This window comes from Sinohyriopsis cumingii, chromosome 7 (assembly GCF_028554795.1).
Source record: "Sinohyriopsis cumingii isolate HCF-2022 chromosome 7, ASM2855479v2, whole genome shotgun sequence".
Lineage (NCBI taxonomy): Eukaryota > Metazoa > Mollusca > Bivalvia > Unionida > Unionidae > Sinohyriopsis > Sinohyriopsis cumingii.
The window spans coordinates 107159005-107181673 of record NC_142967.1 but is presented as its reverse complement, the minus strand read 5'-3'; the positions used below and the strand labels follow the sequence as shown (position 1 = coordinate 107181673).

The 22669-nt window shown below is 35.2% G+C and overlaps 1 protein-coding gene across 3 annotated transcripts in view; it reads left to right on the top strand.

Annotated features, from left to right (window-relative positions):
- The window catches only part of LOC149795901 (uncharacterized), a 75302-nt gene that overhangs the window by 46287 nt on the left and 6346 nt on the right, over nt 1–22669 (top strand). For all 3 annotated transcript variants that reach the window (XR_016422444.1, XR_016422443.1, XM_089965820.1), the window contains exons 7-12: nt 1454–1605; nt 5869–6132; nt 8266–8345; nt 9575–9648; nt 10628–10694; nt 12593–12652. Coding sequence is in view for 1 of the 3 variants with exons in the window: in XM_089965820.1 (XP_089821946.1) it covers nt 1454–1605; nt 5869–6132; nt 8266–8345; nt 9575–9648; nt 10628–10694; nt 12593–12652 (697 nt within the window). In the remaining 2 variants the exon portion in view is untranslated. The remainder of the gene's footprint in view (nt 1–1453; nt 1606–5868; nt 6133–8265; nt 8346–9574; nt 9649–10627; nt 10695–12592; nt 12653–22669) is intronic.

Below are 22669 nucleotides of genomic sequence, written 5' to 3'. Positions count from 1 at the left end.
ATCCCCAAAGACATTCTTTATTTGGAACTCACCTCTGGCAAAAGGTCGATCGGATGGCCACATCTCCGCTTCAAGGATGTCTGTAAGCACAACATGAAAGCCCTTGATATTGATGTCAACACCTGGGAAGAGCTCGCTCTAGACAGATCAAGCTGGCGACATGCTCTGATCACTGGTCTGAAAGCCAGAGAGGACAAGCAACGCTTGCTAGCTGATGAAAGACGATCGTAGAGGAAGAAGAAGCAGCTTCAAACAACACCTGACACAACCTTCAAGTGCAGCAAGTGCATCAGGGACTGCCACTCCTGCATTGGACTACTTAGCCACAGCAGACGCTGCACAACCACCAACTGGGACATCTCTCATGGGCACAGTTCCATCGTCTCTCGAGACTAACGGATGCCAACAAATTTGAGTTGTCTTCAGGGTTATACAATATTATTTACAAGGTCTTATTTGAGCTGTCTTCAGGGTTATACAGTATTATTTACAAGGTCTTATTTGAGCTGCGTCTTCAGGGTTATACAATATTATTTACAGGAGTTGCAGCCCCTGATTGCCCGACATGTTGACTATGCTTTTGACAGTATAACTTTTCCAAGTCTTATTTTATTGGGCCTGCAGCATAATACTGATAATACCTTGAATTGCTTCTATTTTTAGCATTCCATGACATCGTGTACAATAGTTATAGCCCCTGATTCACCATTCTACTCAGATCTTATTTTCCTCAGCATAATGCTGCTAATGATTCTTGGATTTCAACAAAGCTAGCTTGGATGAGGCTTGATTGTTTTAAATTTGCAGCATTCCTTGAAATTTATAGGAGCTGTGGCTTCTGATTTCCCATCCTTCTAACTTTGGTTTCTACAAAATAACATCACTAAGATTGTTGGATTTGAACCTGGCTGAGATTTAGCATGCATGCTTACATCAGTTAGACCTTGATTTACAGCATTCAACAACATGAGTTAAGATCATCTAGGCCCTTGATTGCTTACTTTTCTGACTTTGCTGTATAAATTTACCAAGAAGTTTTGGATTTTGATATTATAAAGACTTTTACTGGATTTGGTTTTACAGTTTAACACAATATCATTTGGATTAATTGTAGCACCATGATCGCTCATCCTCCTTCTGTTTGTTTCTGTGGCATAACTTTATAAAAAGGACTGTCAATTTCAACCAGATTTATTATACACATTTGTACTGAAGAGACTTGAGTCTACTCCGTTTGTTGGGACTAATAAATACTACAAACAACATAGACCCTTCTCTACCAGTGCATTATGTGGTACACCTTTTGTTGCCCCTGTTTAAGGCACTGCCATGTAAATGGAGCCCTTTGTGATACTTCCATCATTACAGCTGTAGTTTGTGACAGCCATAATTACAGCTGTAAGTTGTAATACATCTATTGTTACATCAGTAGTTTCTTTATTTATTTATTTAGACGAAATGTGACTAAGCCAGAGAAAGCAGATGCAGAGCTAAATCATGAGAAGTTCTATGAAGATATAGAGGTGAACATCTATGAAGATGTAGGAAAGTGTAAACTGCCCAAAAACTACAGTAAAAACTGCAGTGTTAAAAGAGATGATGAAGGTAACTATGCAACACCAGATTTTATATACATATATATGTATATAATACAAATAATACTATCATACAGGTTAGAGAATATTTAATTTGCACTCCACAGAGATTCGAACCAAGGTCTGTGGGTGAACGGCACCCCTCGCCTTTCCAGCACACACGAGCCCATATTCCCTCATGACTAAGCACACATCACCTAAAAATGATGCTACTTAATTGGTGTTATATGCACTTGTGCGCAGCAGACACACTCGCATGATGACCTAGTAGTTAATTCTCATCTATCTAGACAGTCATTCCAGATTCCGATGAAAGAAATCAAGGTATATAGAATTTATTATAGAGAATTATTAATATACACCAGACAGAACAAAAAGTGCTATCCCTGGATTCCATAGAAGAAAGCTTGATAATAGCAGGCAAAATTAATATTCAATATAAATCATACTATCATACAGGTTAGAGAATTTTTAATTTGTACTCTACCGAGTTCTATATACCTTGATTTCTTTCATAGGAATCTGGAATGATGGTGTAGATAGATGCAAATTAATTACTAGGTTGTCATGCGAAGTGTGTCTGCTATGCATGAGTGCATATAGCACCAATTAGGTAGCATTATATGAGGGAATATGAGCTCATGTGTGCAGGCAAGACAATGGGTGCTGTTCACCTGCAGACCTGGGTTTGAACCTCCGTAGAGTATGAATTAAAAATTCTCTAACCTGTAATATAGTATTATTTGTGTTAAATATTAATTCTGCCTACTATCATCAAGCATTCTTCTCTAGAATCCAGGGATAGCACTTTCCATTCTGTCTGGTGTGTGTGTGTATGTATGTATATATATATATGTGTGTATATATATATGTGTGTGTGTATGTATATATATATATATATTCCACCTTTAATTACTTCACAGAAGGATCAATGTTTGATACACATTATAATATTTTAGCAAGATTTTAAAGTTTCTATGGATTACTAATCAGCTGTGTTACATCCATTACTATTAAGCAAATATTATACATAGAGGATATGTCAGTGTAAAAATCTATCAGCAGTGTTCATACCAAATCAAAGCAGTCCATTACATGTAAAACACCACTGAAATGACAATTGCTTAGGCTGTATTAATCAATGGTAACTGCTGTTTAATCTGTCCATACATGTATGCCATGGGGGGGGGGGGAGAGAGACTCAGCTAGTTGCTGGTTTCTGATAACTATGCATGTAAACTCTCACAAGTATGCATGTAAACTGTCACAACAGTGCATGCAAACAGTCACAAGTATGCATGTAAACTTTCACAAGGATGCATGTAAACAGTCACAAATATGCATGTAAACTGTCACAAATATGCATGTAAACTGGTCCAAGTATGCATGTAAAGTGTCACATGTATGCATGTAAGCTGTCACAAATATGCATGTAAACTGTCACAAAGATGCATGTAAACTCACAAATATGCATGTAAAGTGTCACAAGTATGCATGTAAACTGTCACATGTATACATGTAAACTGTTGCGAATATGCATGTAAACTGTCACAAATATGCATGTAAACTCGTCCTGTCACAAGTATACTTGTAAACTGTCACAAGTATGCATGTAAAGTCATAATTATGCATGTAAACTCTTCCTTGTATGCATGAAAATTGTCACAAGTATGCATGTAAACTGTCACAAATATGCATATAAACTGTCACAAGTATGCATGTAAACTGTCACAAGTATGCATGTAGACTGTCACAAGTATGCATGTAAACTGTCACAAATATGCATGTTAAACTGTCACATGTGTGCATGTAACCTGTCACATGTATGCATGTAAACTGTCACATGTATGCTTGATAAACTATCACATGTATGCATGTAAACTGTCACAAGTATACTTGTTAACTCTTAAGTATGTATGTAAAACTCACAAGTATGCACATAAACTGTTATAAGTATGAAAGTAAACTGTCACATGTATACATATAAACTGTCACAGTTATGCATGTAAACTTGCATAAATATGCATATATGCTGTCAGAAGTATGCATATAAACTGTCACAAGTATGTTTAAAAATTGTCACAAGTATGCATGTAAACTGCCTAAGTATGCATTTAAAACAGTCAGAAGTATGCATGTAAGCTATCAAAAACAAACACTAAAATAACACTGAGAACTCAGAATTAGAATTGCTTGGAGGTATCATCATGACTAATTAGGACCTTCATCCCCAGTTCCCTAATTCATTCATCAATGTCATTGTGGTTGTGTGGAAAACTGAATCATCTTTCATCTTAACTAAAATAGCCGTTTCCCACATTCATGTCTTATCTTTCCATTTTTCTATTCTCTTTCCATTTTAGCTATTTTTGCCCTTGAACTTGTGAGGTCTTTATTCATATAAATGTTTTAATTATGTTTTAGGGCTTTCAGTGTAAACCTGGATTTCATCATTTCATAATAATGGTGAAAGTTCACAGATGTAACCACAATCACCCTATTTTTCTGTTGCAATGATCATGGCATCTGTATCACTGATGGTGTGATCCTCATCCAGATAAAAGCGAGTTTTAACACAAATTCGTCTGTATTTTCCCAGTTCTCTTTTTTCTTTCCTTTCTCTTCTTCACCCTTGACTTACCAACTTTCGCTCCCTTTCTTTGGTGTAAAGATCCTATAAGTTCTAATACTTTGTTCAGATTTATAAAGTTGATCCTCCAGGAGTCAAATTTTCTGATCCTTTTCCTTCAAACATCCTATAATTGACCCTTTTGTGGTTTCTGTAGAGCCACAGAAAATATTTAAGTAAATTCTCCATAATGAAATCATTCATTGCCATATTGTTTGTATTGTTAGCTATTGTGACAGTCATCCATTTCCATATTGTTTGTATTGTTAGCTATTGTGACAGTCATCCATTGCCATATTGTTTGTATTGTTAGCTATTGTGACAGGTGTAGTGAGTCTGAACAATGTAATGGTAAAATTAGGTTTGATCCAACAATGCCTTGAAAAAAAATTGTGTACATCAGTTTACTTTCCTAACCTGCTTTATTGCCTGAACTGTAACTCCTTGAGATGTCCCCTTTCCCTAGGCATGAATGGCTTAGTGAAGTAAATTCAGTGGTATACTAATACAAACTATGGATGATCCACTGTAATCCTGTAAAACAGCAAAACTACATTAAGAATTACTCCCATGGAATACCTCTTTGATATCTACAGATACAGTACTGTCATTATTTTGAGCACATCTAACAAATTAAAATTTCAAGATATTTTCAGCTAAGTCCTAGAGCTTGTGTCCTATCCACTGTTCATAGCAGCCATGCTTTTCTTAGTGCCAGCTGGACTAGTGGACCTTTTGGTCTCATGGTACCCATGACTGATTTTGTGCCAGGAAATACTGGATTTTTAATGTTTGTTATGTTTATTTACCCTTCTGGTTATGTTAGGCAACTTTCTGGTCACATATATTTGTTAAATGAATGAAGAGAAATTTTGAAATTACTTCCAAAGGAATTACAACATCAGTATTTCACTGATAGGAGATAAAAAAACAACTGAATTTTGACATTGTTTCTCAAAATAAATATCCATTGTTTTTGGTGATATTTTAAAAAATAAAATCCAGTTTTGTTCTGAATCAAAAATAGCTATAGAATGTGTCTACATTTACATACAAAAAGTAGTGATGTAATATACATTATGGTACACATGTGGTGTGTATTGAAACATTTTGGAGGAATTATTTTAAGAGTTGTTTGGAGATTGGTTACCTCAGGAAAAAATGTAATTTATTCAAAAAGTAACAACTCATTAGAATAAGTTATCTATCGACCCCCCCCCATCTCACCGTTGATGCCCATTCCTTTCCTAATTTTTCAGAGGTCCCTTGGTAACTCATACCCTTGCTTACGCTGAGGTCTTTCTTTTTGACCATGTTATGCATGAGTAGCTAAATTTTAGGTTCCACAATAGACCTTGTTTCCAAGCCATTGTAGATGATGGCACTATGGGGGATGTAATTCAGCAGCTCATAAGGATGGATGTGTGTGGACATACTTAGCGTAAAATGTTTGTCGGGATGAAGAGATTGTAGTGATAAGATAGTTGTAATAAGGTCACAAGACCAGACCAGTCCGTTTAGTATGGACTTTAGTCTACTTACATGACTTTGATGTATGAAAATCCTTGGTGCAGTCCTTGATGGCAGCTTTGCTTCTTCCTGCACAGTTATATATTAATCATTTGAAGTCATAATTTATTTCAGAGTCGGATGATGATAACTTGGACAATGATTCAGTTGCACAGTATAATGCTAGGATTGTAGATCGACCACCTATGCCCCTTCCTGACAGCAATAATTACACAAACATAGATACCAGGGCCCCTGTACCTTTACCTAGACCCCCAGATTTGGAGCCACCACCCTCACTTCAGTACAAATCTGTCCATAAGGTAACAAATGTCTCAGATACCAATGGTCAAGGGGAGGTAACTGAAGACAAGCCTCCATTGCCTGGGAGGAAAAGAGGTAAGGAAGGACCAGAGTACTTGATTACACATTATGTATATTTTATCTTGACAAATTATTCTTCATGTAAATTATGGTATATACTAATGCACAAGTTGAGTCCAAATTAAACAGCAATAACCTTGATCTGCCACCAGAAAATGTACTAGCAGATGAGGGTCTATGTTTTTTTTTCTTCTACTGATTACTCCTAACAAATTAGATTGATCCAGCACAGCTGGTACATTATGCACTGCAGATCTGCATCTATGCATCAGACTTGAACATGAATACATATTGTACCAGATTTTATAACTATTTTTGTCAGTCGTGTGTATTTTCGCATTCCTCTTTGAATTGTGATGTGATTAATTTTAATTAGCAAAGGGACATGATAAAATGAACCATCAATTTCATTGGTTCTCCATAATGCATACACAAAAACATTCAGTTTTTTGTGTTAGTAACATAATATTTTCTCTCTCTGTATATATATATATATATATATATATATATATATATATATATATATATATATATATATAAGTATGCATGTTAATATGAATTGAAATAATATAGAGATAGAGTTTTATAATATAGATTGGAAAATTTTAATTCATCTCTGTTAAGAATATAAAGTAGAACTTATTTTCTTTAGGTTCAAATCCACACATTTGAACTGAAATGTATTAAAGTCACAGAATATTCTGACAAAGTAAATAAAATACTTTTGGAAAATAAATCTAGTAAAGAATATAATTGTTTTTTTTATTTTTATGAGAGGTGTTTTTGAAACCTACACTATATCCCTGTATCAGTTGCACCTCAGTTTGTTTGTTTACAAAACTATTTTATTTATATGCATAGGATCTGTTTGCAAAACAGATATTCATGTTGTCATACATGCAAGAACAGATGTTTATGTAAAGATACATGTAAGAACAGATGTTCATGTAGACATACATGTGACAACAGATGTTCATGTGGAGATTCTTATGATCTCAGTAATAAATGGTTTATATTGGGATAATAAAAGGATTATCATGTGCAGATTTTTACTAAGGCACAAGAATCCAAAATTAAAACCCAAGGGCTCATAGTTGTTTTAGTGTTCCAGCAAATGTTTGCAAACAGCATAAAATATATTATTTTTATTTTGTCATGATCAATTACCAGGTGCATTTACTAACAGATATGTGGACTCTAAACACAGAAAAAACTCTACTCAAACAGATATGTGGACTCTAAATATACAAAAAACTCTACTCAAACAGATATGTGGACTCTAAACATTACACATAAACAATCTGGTACTCAAACAGCATGTGAAATTCCTGTGTTTGAGCATGGCTGAAGTCATGAAAGGGCATGATTTCAAACAAGCTGGAAGCAGTCTAGTTATGTAAGAATAGCTAATAAAAGAGGATTACACAAAAAAGAAAACTGATGAAATTCAGGTACTAAAAAAGAAAGAATTTTTTTCAATTTTAACTGATCAATACACTGTCCAAATATCATCTTAAGTTATTTATCTTTTATATGGTGTGGAAATGTCATCTTATGTTATTTATCTTTCATATGCTGTGGAAATGTCATCTTGTTATTTATCTTTCATATGTTGTGGATATGTCATCTTAAGTTATTAATCTTCTTATGCTGTGGAAATATCTTACTGAATATATTTATCTTTCATATGGTGTGGAAATGTCATCTTAAGTTATTTATCTTTCATATGCTGTGGAAATGACATCTTAAGTTATTTTTCTTTCATATGCTGTGGAAAAATGACATCTTAAGTTATTTATCTTTCATATGCTATGGAAATGACATCTTAAGTTATTTATCTTTCATGTGCTGTGGAAATGACATCTTAAGTTATTTATCTTTCATGTGCTGTGGAAATGACATCTTAAGTTATTTATCTTTCATATGCTGTGGAAATGACATGTTACTGAAGATAAATATATATCTTTTATATGCTGTGGAAATGTCATCTTACTGAAGATGTTTATCTTTCATATGCTCTTGAAATGACATATTACTTAAGTTATTTATCTATCTTTCATATGCTGTGGAAATGTCATCTTACTGAAGATATTTCTCTTTCATATGCTGTTGAAATGACATATTACTTAAGTTGTTTATCTTTCATAGGCAAGAATAAGGAAATTGAGCCAAATTTAATTGTTCAACCAGCAGAAACTGTTGAAATACCAACTGCAAATGAAGAAAAGGTAAATGATCTGTCATTTAGGTTTGTATTATAAAGGTAAATGATCTGTCATTTAGGTTTATAACAAAGGTAAATGATCTGTCATTTAGGTTTATAACAGAAAGATAAATGATCTGTCATTTAGGTTTATAACAGAAAGGCTGTATGTTATCAAGTTATAACTAGCTGAGTATAGATCAGAAACGTGTTCAGCATATTGTATTTCCGGGGATCTCTGAGTAATGATTTTAACAAAGTTTCATTTACCCCCCCACCAAAAAAACCCAAATAAACTTAATGTAGTCCACTTTAGTAAAATAAGTGGTTACTTTGCAGCTCAGAACTACACGATCATTAAATTATAGGTTGGAAAAGGTCATGAGATGGATGTATTATGTGGTACTCGGTATGTGGTATGTGTTTGTGATACTCAGGGTCAAGGTCATCATGTTGGAAAAGGTTATATCCTGTGTGTGGTACTCAGGGTCAGGGTCATCAGTCTGGACAAAGATCATGATGGGTGTATTATGTCCTGTTTGTGGTACTCAGCATCAAGGTCATCATGTTAGAAAAGTTAATGAGATGGGTGTATTATGTCCTGTGTGTGGTACTCAGGGTCAAGGTCACCATGTTGGAAAAGGTAATGAGATGGGTGTATTATGTCCTGTGTGTGGTACTCAGGGTCAAGGTCACCATGTTGGAAAAGGTAATGAGCTGAGTGTTATATGTCATGTTTGTGATATTCCGAATCAATGTGATCAGATTGAAAAAGGTCATGAGATGGGTGTATTATGTCCTGTTTGTGATACTCAGGGTCAAGGTCATCAGGTTGGAAAAGGTAATGAGGCAGGTGTATTATATCCAGTTTGTGATATTCAGAGTCAATGTCATCAGATTGAAAAAGGTCATGAGATGGGTGTATTATGTCCTGTTAGTGTTACTCAGGGTCAAGGTCATCAAGTTGGAAAAGTTTATGAGGCGGGTGTATTATGTCCAATTTGTGCTGTTCATGTTCTATCTGTTATTGTCTCAGTCAGATGCAAAAGTCACTAAATGGAACTTGTCACATGACTGTATTAAAATAATAATTAGATAAATGAAGTCGGAACATATAACAACTGACAAATATACCTTCTATATAAAACTAAATGAAGTCAGAACATATAACAACTGACAAATATACCTTCTATATAAAACTAAGGAGAAAAGGAAATACTGATAGATAAATCATAGCATATTTTCTGTCTTCAGGAAGAAAGTCTTTCGTCTACTGACTACTGGAGTGCCATTTACTTTAATGATGGAACTGGGGATGAGGCATCACAGTAAGTACATGGAGAGAGAGAGAGAGAGAGAGAGAGAGAGAGAGAGAGAGAGAGAGAGAGAGAGAGAGAGAGAGAGACAGCAGAGGAACTTTGAGAGGGATACCATCATCCAGGCAAGATATTTGTCAGAGAGGTCCAGTAATAGAGAGAGAGAGAGGGAGAAGAGAGAGAGACATGCACACACACACACACAGAAAGACAGACAGCAGAGGAACTTTGAGAGGGATGCCATTCTCCAGGCAAGATATTTGTCAGAGAAGTCCAGTAAGCATAAGACACACTCAGCAAAATTAAATAAAATTAAAACAGAATACATGTACTTAACACATTAAAATATGCAAGTAAATAACTATAAAAATGACATTTCTCTTTTTTAAGTTTTAAATCCAACATTTGTCCAAAAAGTTGAAGTTAGCCTGAATAGCTATCCCATTTGTCCACCATGCTGGCACTCATAACATGTATCAAACATGTGACTAAAGCATCATAAATATGATTATATTTGTAATATTCAAAATTAATTTGTGACAAATACAGCTATTTCGTAAAAAATAAATGGAATTATTTTGTCATGGAAAATGAAAACATACTGTTAATGTCATTTGTATCAAGATTACTCTAGAATTTTGATACATTCTATACTGACAGAATCTGCCAAAGTACCAGTACAGTGAAAAAGGACAGTGGTATGTACCACAGGAAAAACAATACCATGGTAAATCAGTATACCAGTAATACAGCACCTTCTAGTAAATGCACACATGTATTGTAAAAATATCCAGATTCTTCAGTGTAGAGTGGAATCCAAAAATATCCAGTTTCTTCAGTATCTGCAGTAGAGTGAGGTGGAACGATTATATCCAAAAATATCCAGTTTCTTCAGTGTCTGCAGTAGAGTAGGGTGGAACCTATTATATCCAAAAATATCAAGATTCTTCAGTGTCTAGATTATACTTAATTAGTGTTCCTTTATTTACAGAATAATTGCATCCATAGCTGAAGATGGTGTGTACCTTGTTAGACCTAATACACAAGGGGAGGGGCAGGTAATTTTCATCTTTTGTCTCCCCTGCAAAGTATAGGCAAGACATGGGTATCACTTCTATGACAACATTGTTGTTGTTGTAGGCATCAGTGTGAAAGTGCTGCATTTAGCTCAGTTTGTGTAACAACTTGAGTGTTTCATTATCAAGATACTCACTATGGGCAAAAGTAGGGCATTGTGACCTACTTTTCATTCGCCTGTGAAAATGCTACATATGGCATTTAGCTTAGTTTATCTTCACTGTTGCATGTACAGTCATGGAACTTGATGGATGTATCCATCTGGGAAGGTACTACTTAACACTGGCAAAAACTAGGTGATGGCAACCTACTTTATATTACACTTTTGTATTTATTTCAGTTTCTCTGATACTGTTGTATGTACAAAATCATGAAAAAACTAGATTGATGTATTGATCTTGAATTGTGCTTTTTTCCATGAGTAAAAGCAGGTCTGAGTGTCCTACTTTTCATACTACAGCAGCTAAATTCCACTAGGTCAGTTCCATGGTCCCTGACACACACACACACACATATATATATATATATATATATATATATATATATATATATATATATATATATATATATATATTAGAAATAACCATCTCAGATAAAAGTCACAGTGATTACCTTTTTTCTCTAATGTATTTGGACGGATCTATCTTAAAGAAGGCAAGACATGACATTCTGCAGAATTTTGTTTATTCTGTTTGTTATTTTTTGTTATACTAATTAGTGTACAGCTTTGGTTGCAAAATTTAATTCAACATTTCTTCAGAGCTTTGTTGTAATTGTATTGATTTAATATGCAATATTGGAAGCTCAAGTCAATAACCTTAGAAATATTCAACATTAAACTATTTTAGAATCTTAGAAATATTCTACATTAAACTAAATTTTTGTTTGTAATTTTATTTAGGGGATAGCATCTTGCTTATTACCACTTATTTTGTACAGAATACAGGATATGTGTTACTCCCTCATTAGAACACTGTGGGGAGCAGCAGAGTATATTTCCTTAAAAGCAGTTTTATAAGCCATATTGAAAGTGAATGATCATTATTGCACAGCCAATATACTGTGCATTTTTTTAAAAAAAAGAAAGGAAATAACATAATACACATATATTCAATAAATAGCATTTATGTTTGCTTTGAAACAATACCAGTTCTAAAATTTCACAACATAAAGCTAATGAAAGTTATTTATGATGGCAATTTCAAACCACACTAGTTAATGGAGGTCATTCTTTCAGTATGTTCTCTTTGACTACTTATTTTTCTGTCATTTAAAAATACACAGCAACATGTACTCTACATAATTTAAGAAATGTTAACCTCACATTTAATCAATGAGGTGTATACTTCATTTATAGATCAAAGGTAACTACAGAGGTATTCCAGTTGAATAATGATAACTCACTAATTGCTCCCATTATGTCTGATTGTCATCAACCTCTGTATGAAGTCCAAAACTCTACCAAAACATTGCTGATCCCATTTTCGGTAAACATCAGCATTAATGATATAGTACTAACCTTAGTGCTACATGTACTTTAGCCAACACTTCTTTCAGTAACAAAAAACAGTCATTGGGGAAAATAATTGGATTACTTCCCATACTTTATGAATTAAATACTGATTCTGGACACGTTAATAAAACGTGGCTGCTTTTGAGGGGTAGACTTTTCATTTTTGCACTAATATGCTGGCTGCTGGTCACATTACAGGGGTTGCCTTATTTGAATGGTTACTTATTAACATAGACTCATCAGTGCCAATGAATTTTGGACATAAAATGTGGGTTGCTGCTGGTCACCATGCCATTCATGAAGGGGACCACTGTGTATATCACTATAGGCATTTGAACTGAAACAGTATGCATTTCATTTTCTCAGGTTCTGGTTGTATACTCTTTGACAGAAACAAAGACAAAGAAGTTCAGGATTAAAAAGGAGGTAATATAATTTTAATGAGTTTTTATTTGAGACATTAATCAGTATTCATTTGAGACATTAACCAGTATTCATTTGAGACATTAACCAGTATTTGTTTGAGACTAACTTTGCTGTAAGAATTTAATACAGGCTGAAAATGCTTATGTTTACAACACATTGCAAAAACATTTAAGTGGACTGTCAGAATTTTAAGGTACACTGAATACAGTACAAAATGTGTATGGTTAGTGTTAGACCCGTATGTTACCACTCCTGCAGCCTAGTGGTTAGAGCATCCACCTTAGATGCGGGAGGTCATGGATTTGATCCCTGGCCGAGTCATACCAAAGACTTTTAAAAATGGTACTAACAGCTGCCTTGCTTGGCACTCAGCATTATGAAGCTATTGTTAGGACTGGTCGGCCTGGTGTCAGGATAATGTGACTGGGTGAGACATGCTACATGTCATCGGCATGATGACCCAGTGTTAGGCATCACTATAAACTGCCACACTGCAGACATCGTAGCAATATAACTGAAAATTGTTAAAGCTACATTAAAAATCCAAATCACGCACATGCAGACAGACCTGTATGTTAACTTATGAAGAAAAGATATCTAATTACTGACATTTATTACAACATGGGTATGTGTGTCTTGATTTTCATGTTATTTCTGGTTATATTTGGGTCATTGAAAATGTACAGTAAAGCATAGATATCAAGGACACTCAATGGACCACAACATTTTGTCCTCTATTGGCAGGTTTCCTTTAAACTGAATTAAATATGTAAGTGAAATTTGAAAAAGGAGTTCACAGAGCTTGTCTTTAGGTTTGTACTTTACAAAATTTTCATAGGTCTTGTCCTTTTTGTATGAAGTTTGTACTAAAAAAAATTCATAGGCTTTGTCCTTTTCTATGAGGTTTGTACTTCAAACATTTTTCACAGATCTTGTCCTTTCTATGAGGTTTGTACTATAAAAAATTTTCTTAGGTCATGCCCTATTTTTTTATAAGGTTTGTACTATACAAAATTTTCGTTGATCCTGTCCTTTTCTATGAGGTTTGTACTATACAAAATTTTCATAGAACTTGTCCTTTGGGGGAGGTTTCTGCCATAGAAAATGTTCATCGATTTTGTCCCTTTGGGAGGAGGTTTCTACCATAGAAAATTTTCATAGATCTTGTCCTTTGGGGGAGGTTTCTGCTCTAGAACATTTTTGTAGATCTTGTTCTTTGGGGGAGGTTTCTACCATAGAAAGATTTCATAGATTTTGTCCTTTGCAGGGAGGTATGTACCATAGAAAATTTTCATAGATCTTGTCCTTTGGGGGAGGTTTCTGCTCTAGAAAATCTTTATAGATCTTGTCCTTTGAGGGGGGTTTCTACCATAGAAAAGTTTCATAGATTTTGTCATTTGGGGGAGGTTTGTACCATAGAAAATATTCATAGATCTTGTCCTTTGGGAGGAGGTTATACCCCTGAAAATTTTCATAGATCTTGTCCTTTGCAGGGAGGTTTGTACCATAGAAAATTTTCATAGATCTTGTCCTTTGTGAGGAGGTTTCTACCATAGAAAATTTTCATAGATCTTGTCCTTTCAGGCAAGGTTTCTACCCTAGAAAATTTTCATAGATCTTGTCCTTTTGGGGAGGTTTCTACCATAGAAATTTTGTATAGATTTTGTCCTTTGCAGGGAGGTTTGTACCATAGAATATTTTCATAGATCTTGTCCTTTGCAAGGAGGTTTCTACCCTAGAAAATTTTCATAGATCTTGTCCTTTGGGGGAGGTTGCTCCCATAGAAAGTTTCATAGATCTTGTCCTTTTGGGGCGGTTTCTACTTTTATAAAAAAATCACTAAATAAGTATCTTTGAATTGTACTGTATCCAGATCTGTTCTTATGTGTCATTGCAAGATGTAAACTTTTTTTCATTCATGATGAAAGATACCAACTGATTGCATGAAATTTGCAAATATTTTCAAGCATTACTATTATTTATTTATTTAATCTTATCTGTATTCAGACAAGTTCCCACTTTTTTCAATTTAAGTTTGAATATTTCTCCATCCCCCCACCCTTAAATTTTCAGTCTAAGAATAGACCTAGCCGTCTGATATATAGGTAAATTTGGCAACTGGTTTTACATATGACCATATATAATCCTAAGTGGATTAAAAGTACAATTTTTAAACCTATTTATAATAATTTCAGATTAATATATAATCACTTTTCTCATAATATTTACAAGTTTGATGATAACTATAGAATTTGCCACATCTGTGGTGTTACTGATTTGACTGAACGACATCATAAGTTCCATAATGTAAGTCACTTAGTACCAATGCACATTACAATGACCTTATATTATGCTTTGCGCCATTTTCATTAAAACTGTGTTTCAAGCATATACTGTCTCATAGTTTATTATAAATGGATTATTGGGTTTAGTGATGGTTCATTATAAACAGGTAAACCTATAATTGGTTTAGTGGTGGTTCATTATAAACAGGTAGACCTATAATTGGGTTTAGTGATGGTTCATTATAAAGAGGCAGACCTATAATTGGGTTTAGTGGTGGTTCATTATAAACAGGTAGACCTATAATTGGGTTTAGTGATGGTTCATTATAAACAGGTAGACCTATAATTGGTTTAGTGGTGGTTCATTATAAACAGGTAGGTCTATAATTGGTTTAGTGGTGGTTCATTATATATGGGTAGGCCTATAATTGGTTTAGTGGTGGTTCATTATAAACAGGTAGGTCTATAATTGGATTAGTGGTGGTTCATTATAAACAGGTAGGTCTATAACTGGTTTAGTGGTGGTTCATTATAAACAGGTAGACCTATAATTGGGTTTAGTGATGGTTCATTATAAACAGGTAGACCTATAATTGGTTGTGTGGTGGTTCATTATAAACAGGTAGGTCTATAATTGGATTAGTGATGGTTCATTATAAACAGGTCAGTCTATAATTGGTTTAGTGGTGGTTCATTATAAACAGGTAGACCTATAATTGGGTTTAGTGATGGTTCATTATAAACAGGTAGACCTATAATTGGTTTTGTGGTGGTTCATTATAAACAGACAGGCCTATAAATGGATTAGAGATGGTTTGTTTTAAACAGGTAGGCCAATAATTAAATAGTGGTGGTTCATTATAAACAGGTAAGCCTATAATTGGATTAGTGGTGGTTCATGATAAACAGGGAGGCCTATAATGGTTTAATGGTGGTTCCTTCATATAAGCTTGATTCAGAAATCATATAATGATTAACACAAGAAAAATCTTTAACCTTTTGAGAAAATGCTGTTCACATAACACATTTTGACTATTTTTTAAAGGATTTTTACATTTAACCAATTTTTTACAAATATTTCATACATCTTTTACAGAATTTTAACATCTTTATGTTTGACTTTTATCTTGTAGTCCTAAATATTTGTTTTTAAAAAAAATATTAAGTTTTTTTGCAATTCTTTCTTTTTAACTTTGTAGAACTTACCGTTTAATCAGCACCAATATAGACTATGTTTTGGCTGCTGTGCAATTAAGGGCCTATACATAAATGCGTACATGCATGCATATCAGGGATCCTGAAATCACTGTATTTGCCAAACATGTCTGGCAGTTCAGAGGTTTTGACTTGCACATACTCTCAACAACTTGATTTCAGCCATAGGATATCTCAAACATATGTATTCAAATTATCTTAGATTTATTTCTCCATCAAACTGTAAGATAGACACTGTAGTTAAGTTAAATTCATATTAATGAGGTAATTTTCAGATGTCATTCATAGGTCTAGACATAACCAGACATTTATCATAATACATCTCAAAGATAAGTAAATTAAATTCACTTCAGTCTATTTTTCCATTAATTTTTAAAATAAATGCCATACAGAAGTCAGATTCACATTAACAAAGTAAAATTAAAAGTTCACTATGTCTGCTTTCAGATAGTTTCTTTGTTGGAAAATCAGTGACGGTGTTGTCAACTAAGCTTAATTCTGAGGCGAATAGGTCTAGATTATGCATTGTTTCTAGGTGAGACCACCAATAAAGGTGTCACTGACTAAGCTTAATTCTGAGGTGAAATAGGTCTGGATTATACATTGTTTCTAGGTGAGACCACCAATAAAGGCGTCACAGACTAAGCTTAATTCTGAGGTGAATAGGTCTGGATTATACATTGTTTCTAGGTGAGACCATCAATAAAGGTGTCACTGACTAAGCTTAATTCTGAGGTGAATAGGTCTGGATTATACATTGTTTCTAGGTGAGACCACCAATAAAGGTGTCACAGACTAAGCTTAATTCTGAGGTGAATAGGTCTAGATTATGCATTGTTTCTAGGTGAGACCATCAATAAAGGTGTTGCTGAGTAAGTTTGTTTGGTCATTTTGTTTTCCTAATTGTTTAAAGCACTCTAACCACAAAGCACAGGACAAAAGAGGCATGAAAGCTTAACTGCTGGAGTTGTGGGAAAAAACAACATATAATTAAATGATTTCCCAGTACTGTAGATGTTTCACCAGTCCCATTTGCTTTTAGCTCTGCTGGTCATCAACACATAGACCATCAAAAATGGTGCCAGTCTGGCAGCCATCTTGAAAATGTTGTTATCAGTACTCCTCCTGAAGGAAATCATATTTAGTGGATATTTTCACCAGAAGACTTTCTATGATGTCTAGCTGGTCTGAAATGAAAATGGCACTGAGCAAGATTTCCAACATTTCTGCCAGTGATATCTTAAATTTATTATGTCTACCTGTTCTGAGTGGAAGGGTTTAATTAAAAAAAAATATTTCTTTGAATGTCTAGTCAGTACTAAGTTAAACTGGTGCTAATCTGTCATCCAATATGGTTGCCACAGTGTCCATTGTAAACATTTAATGTTACTGCTCTTCCTGAATGGAAAGTCATAATTACATGAAATTTTCACCAGAAAACTTATTGCTGCTGTTTCAAAATAGTTAGTCATATCCTTACGTGTGTGCATATGGTGTCTTGTTGGTGCCAATCTGCTATCCTTTATGTTTGCCACAGTGGCCATCTTGAAAATCATCTTGTTGCTACCCTTCCTGAATTGAGAGTATAATTACATGAAATTTTCACCAGAAGACTTCTTATGATGTCTTATTGGTCCTAGATGAAAATAATGCTTATTTAATCTTGAATATGGCCATCTTGAAAATTGTGTTATCACTACTACATCTGATTGAAATGTAATATTGCCGTGGGATTTTCACCAAAAGACTTCTTATGATGTCTAGTTGGTCCTAAGTGAAAAGGGTACTGCTCACACATTGAATATGGAAACGTTTGTTATCAATTTGTTATCACTACTCCTTCTGAATGGATGGTCATATCAGCGTTGGGGTTTTACATTATGAGTTCTTTTGATGTCTTGTTGGTCCTAAATGGAATTATTGCTGCTCAGACATCCAGTATATGTCACTGAAGAGCTCTAGTTTAGCTATATAATATAATATAATATATCACCTTATAATATCTTTAGAGTAAAATATGTGAAGCCTTGGTCTGATTAAGAAAATTATGTATTAACAACAACTAAGTTTTATTATGGTATTCCAAAACTTATTTGGCAACTTCATGAAATAAAACTTCACCATTGAACTTTACCAGAAATACTTGTTGATTATGTTTATGTATTTTCACAGTAGTAAGTCTGCTTGTTGTCAGCTGTTATTTTTGTTTGTCTTTCAAGTTCAAAAATGACCATGACATCACTGACTTGTTTAGTTTCTGTGAGTGGCACATCAGGCCATTATTTGCTCTGAACTGCCTGTGGCACACTTGACAAGAGATTCTGCTTGTGTTTGCCTGAACTGTCTGTGGCACGCTTGACAAGAGATTCTGCTTGTGCTTGCCTGAACTGTCTGTGGCACACGTGACAAGAGATTCTGCTTGTGTTTGCCTAAACTGTCTGTGGCACACTTGACAAGAGATTCTGCTTGTGCTTGCCTGAACTGTCTATGGCACACTTGACAAGAGATTCTGCTTGTGTTTGCCTGAACTGTCTGCGGCACACTTGACAAGAGATTCTGCTTGTGTTTGCCTGAACTGTCTGTGGCACACTTGACAAGAGATTCTGCTTGTGTTTGCCTGAACTGTCTGCAGCACACTTGACAAAAGATTCTGCTTGTGTTTGCCTGAACTGTCTGTGGCACACTTGACAGGAGATTTTGCTTGTGTTTGCCTGAACTGTCTGTTGTACACTTGACAAGAGATTCTGCTTGTGTTTGCCTGAACTGTCTGCAGCACACTTGACAAAAGATTCTGCTTGTGTTTGCCTGAACTGTCTGTGGCACACTTGACAGGAGATTTTGCTTGTGTTTGCCTGAACTGTCTGTGGTACACTTGACAAGAGATTCGCTTGTGTTTGCCTGATCAATAGAGGATGTTGTTTTCTGAAATTTATGCTGTTTACATTTCTGCACTACCTCTGCAGTTCTCCATTCAAAATCTGTAGCTCCAGTATCAGTGAGACCCTGCCAGGTGGAGTGATTCTGTGTGAGATTTTTCCAGTCGTCAATGTTAGAGTGTTTCAAAGATGACTTGAAGGAATCTTTGAAGTATTTCTTCAGAGCACTTTGAGATTGCTTTCCCTCCTTTAGTTTTCCAAAGAAGGTCTTTGGTAATCAACATCCTGGCGATATGACCCACCCATCTAAACTGTGATTACATCAGTAGAGTGTGGATGCTTGGAATGCCTGCTCATGTGACAACCTCATTGTCTAGAACCCTGTCCTGCCTTCTTATACTCATTAGTTTCCTCAGGCAGCCCATGTGAAAATGGTTCAGCTTATTGGCAAGGTGTCTGTACACCATCCAAGTTTAACAAGCATACAGCTGGGTCAGTAACACAATGTCTTTGTTGACTTTAAGTTTTGTTTGTTGACTGATGCCTTAGACTGTGCTCCCCCACATTTACACATAGTCTGCTAAAAGACATGCTTGCTTTAGTAATCCTGGCACTGGTTTTATCATCAATGTGGACTGCACATGACAGTGTGCTGTCAAGATGAACTTGTCCACTGTCTCAAGAGGTTGGCCATTTGCTATAATGGTAGGCTGTACATAGGGCTTTCTTGCTGCATGTTGGTGGATCATCTCTATCTTATTGGTACTAATTGTGAGACTGAAATAGTCTTAGGCTGAAGAGCAGTGGTCCATACTGCGTTGTTTATCAGTCTCAGATTTGGCAATCAGGGAACACTCATCAGTATATAGTAGCTCAAGAATAGTCACAGAACATCATACTGAAGAGGGTTGGGGCCAACACGTAACTTTGCTTGACTCCATTGACAACTGAGAATGGTTCAAATGACTGTTGTCCACAATACCAGTGAGCATGCCATCATGGAATTGCCAAACCATTGCTGTACATTTTTCTGGGCAACCAGATTTTGCAATGATCTTCCATAAGCTTCCATGGCTGTCTGTGTCAAAGGCTGTTGTCAGGTCAATGAATGTTGTGTATAAGTTGAAGTCCTGTTCCTGGCATTTCGTCTGGACCTGACGAGCTGTAAACACCATGTATGTGGTCTGTCATCATGTCCTGAAGCCACACTGACTCTCTGGGAACAGCCTTTGATCAGCATTATGTACAAGACGATTCAGCATAATTCCGGCAAGAATTTTGTCAGCTACTGACAGCATGTAGATGCCATGATGGTTGTCACAGGATTGTCTATTGCCTTTCTGCTGGTTCAGCATCTGTTCCAGGTGCTTTGCCTTTTGACATAATTTCAGTCATCTCTTGAGGATCAGCAAATAATGTTTTGATAAATTGGGGCAGTTGATAAAATTGCCTCTTCGCTTTTGCCTATCTTTGAAGTACCAGTATATTTTCTTTGTCAGTCAGTAGTTTGGCATTGTCAGTTTTCAGTATTGGAGATGTTCCTGATGAATGTGGCCAGTAGATTGTTTTCAAAGCATTGTCAGTTGATAAGTAAGTTTTAAAACAGCACCATGGAATAAAATCTGTTGTTGGGTGAAACTCTTTAGTGTAAGAAAATTTATTTTGCAAGTTTTCTGAAAAAATGTCTAGTAAGAGCTGTTCAGATTTCAGATATATAAAGAATAAAGTCATATGGTGAATAGCAATCCTTTCAAGTGCACTGGTCCAGCAAGGGATCACGTTTGTCAGGGATTGATGAAGATAAATGCAATAAACTGACAACGAACAGTGCGAAACTAGTATCTAGCTAGCATGAGCGCTTTCGACTCTTTAAAGAGTCTTTTTCAAAGGCAAATAAAAAAACATAGATAAGAAAAACAAATAAAACAGAAAAACAGTTACGTTTGCGAAACTTTACATGGCTCTTTCTACAGGAATTCAACCTTTTAACTCTATTATGTGTCAGCTAGTTTATTTCAGCTTGTCACTCCGTCTAATTAAGCTGACTATCACAATGAAAAAAAAATATTTTACCTGCATTTTAAGCTGTAAGTTTCATCCTGTACACAGTAGAAAAATTATTTTTACTGAACATCAGACATGAAGTTTGCCTGGACAATTGTCCAAATACTGTCAGTTAACTGTTTTCACAAGGTACCAATTTTAATAGATTTCGATTAGCAAAGACCCAGTGAGCAAAGATCATTCTGTGAAAACAGTAGGACATCTTCGCTAAAAATACTAATGAAAGGAAATAAAATAAGTGTATTTACCATAACTGATAGATTTAGATAGAATAAATTGTGTATCGGGGGGAGGGGGGACACTTTTGATCAGCATAATACAAAATTCCATATAATTTACATGTCTGGACATGTCATTGGATTCTGTAAAAGAATGTTTGATAATGGTAGGCAGAATTAATATTTAATACAAATAATAATATCATACCGGTTAGAGAATTTTTAATTCGTACAATACGGAGATTCAAACCCAGATCCACGGGTAAACAATACCTATCGCCTTGTCTGCACACATGAGCTCATATTCCCTCATGACTAAGCACACATCACCAATGAATGATGGTACTTAATCAGTGTTATATGCACTCGTGTGTGACAGACACACTCGCATGATGATCCAGTAATGAATTCATCTACAGTCATTCCGGAAGGAAATCAAGGTATATAGAATTAATTATATCGTACTCTACGGAGATTCGAACCCAGGTCTGCGGGTAAATGGCACCTATTACCTTGCCTGCACACATGAGCCCATATTCCCTCATAACTAAGCACACATCACCAATAAATAATGATGCTTGCCGTATATACTTGAGTACAAGCCGAATAATTAGGAAAAATAAAGGCCTGGTAGAAGGGGGCGGGGTCGTCTTATCCGCCGGCCAATGTGTAAACTTGACAGCTTTTAGGTCTTTTTGTCGAGTACTGTAATTTCTGTAAATCTTGGGACACGAAACAATAATTTTTTTCCGTGTCCTAAGACATAGACATGTAAAAACAAAGTAACTTTCGGTGACCCGACAATTATTAAACTGTTATAAAGTACTATGATTGATTTTGTTATTATTTTGCATGTGCGTATTTTCTGATTTCTCCAACACGAAGTTAAATAAAGGTAAATACAGACTTCATAACTCGCGGGCCGGTTGATTTTACCAGAGACCATGCTGAACTATAATGTACAGTACTTACACGGTGCAAAGCGCGCTTAGCGTCACTTAAATCCTTACTTATTCCCAAACATAGATGCAGATTTTGCTTTATTCATTGTTTCGACCAAATTGCATTCTCCAGATAACATTTCAGCTAGTCCTTAATAGCTGTTTCATTTACGTTGAATCACGCGCTCACGAGTTGGTCTTTTTCAATGATATAAGCGATCCTACAAATTGAGGTAATATTTTTAAAACGGTACGCACGTTTATTTGTACACGTGACATAACCATCATAATTTACATGTTCACGAAGATTGGTAATACTACAGGCTGAAATTCTGATAGAGATCAACTAACATCAACATCTTTCAATTTTAGTTTTGTGTTTTAGCTGAAAAAATATAATTTTCCACACAGTGTTTCG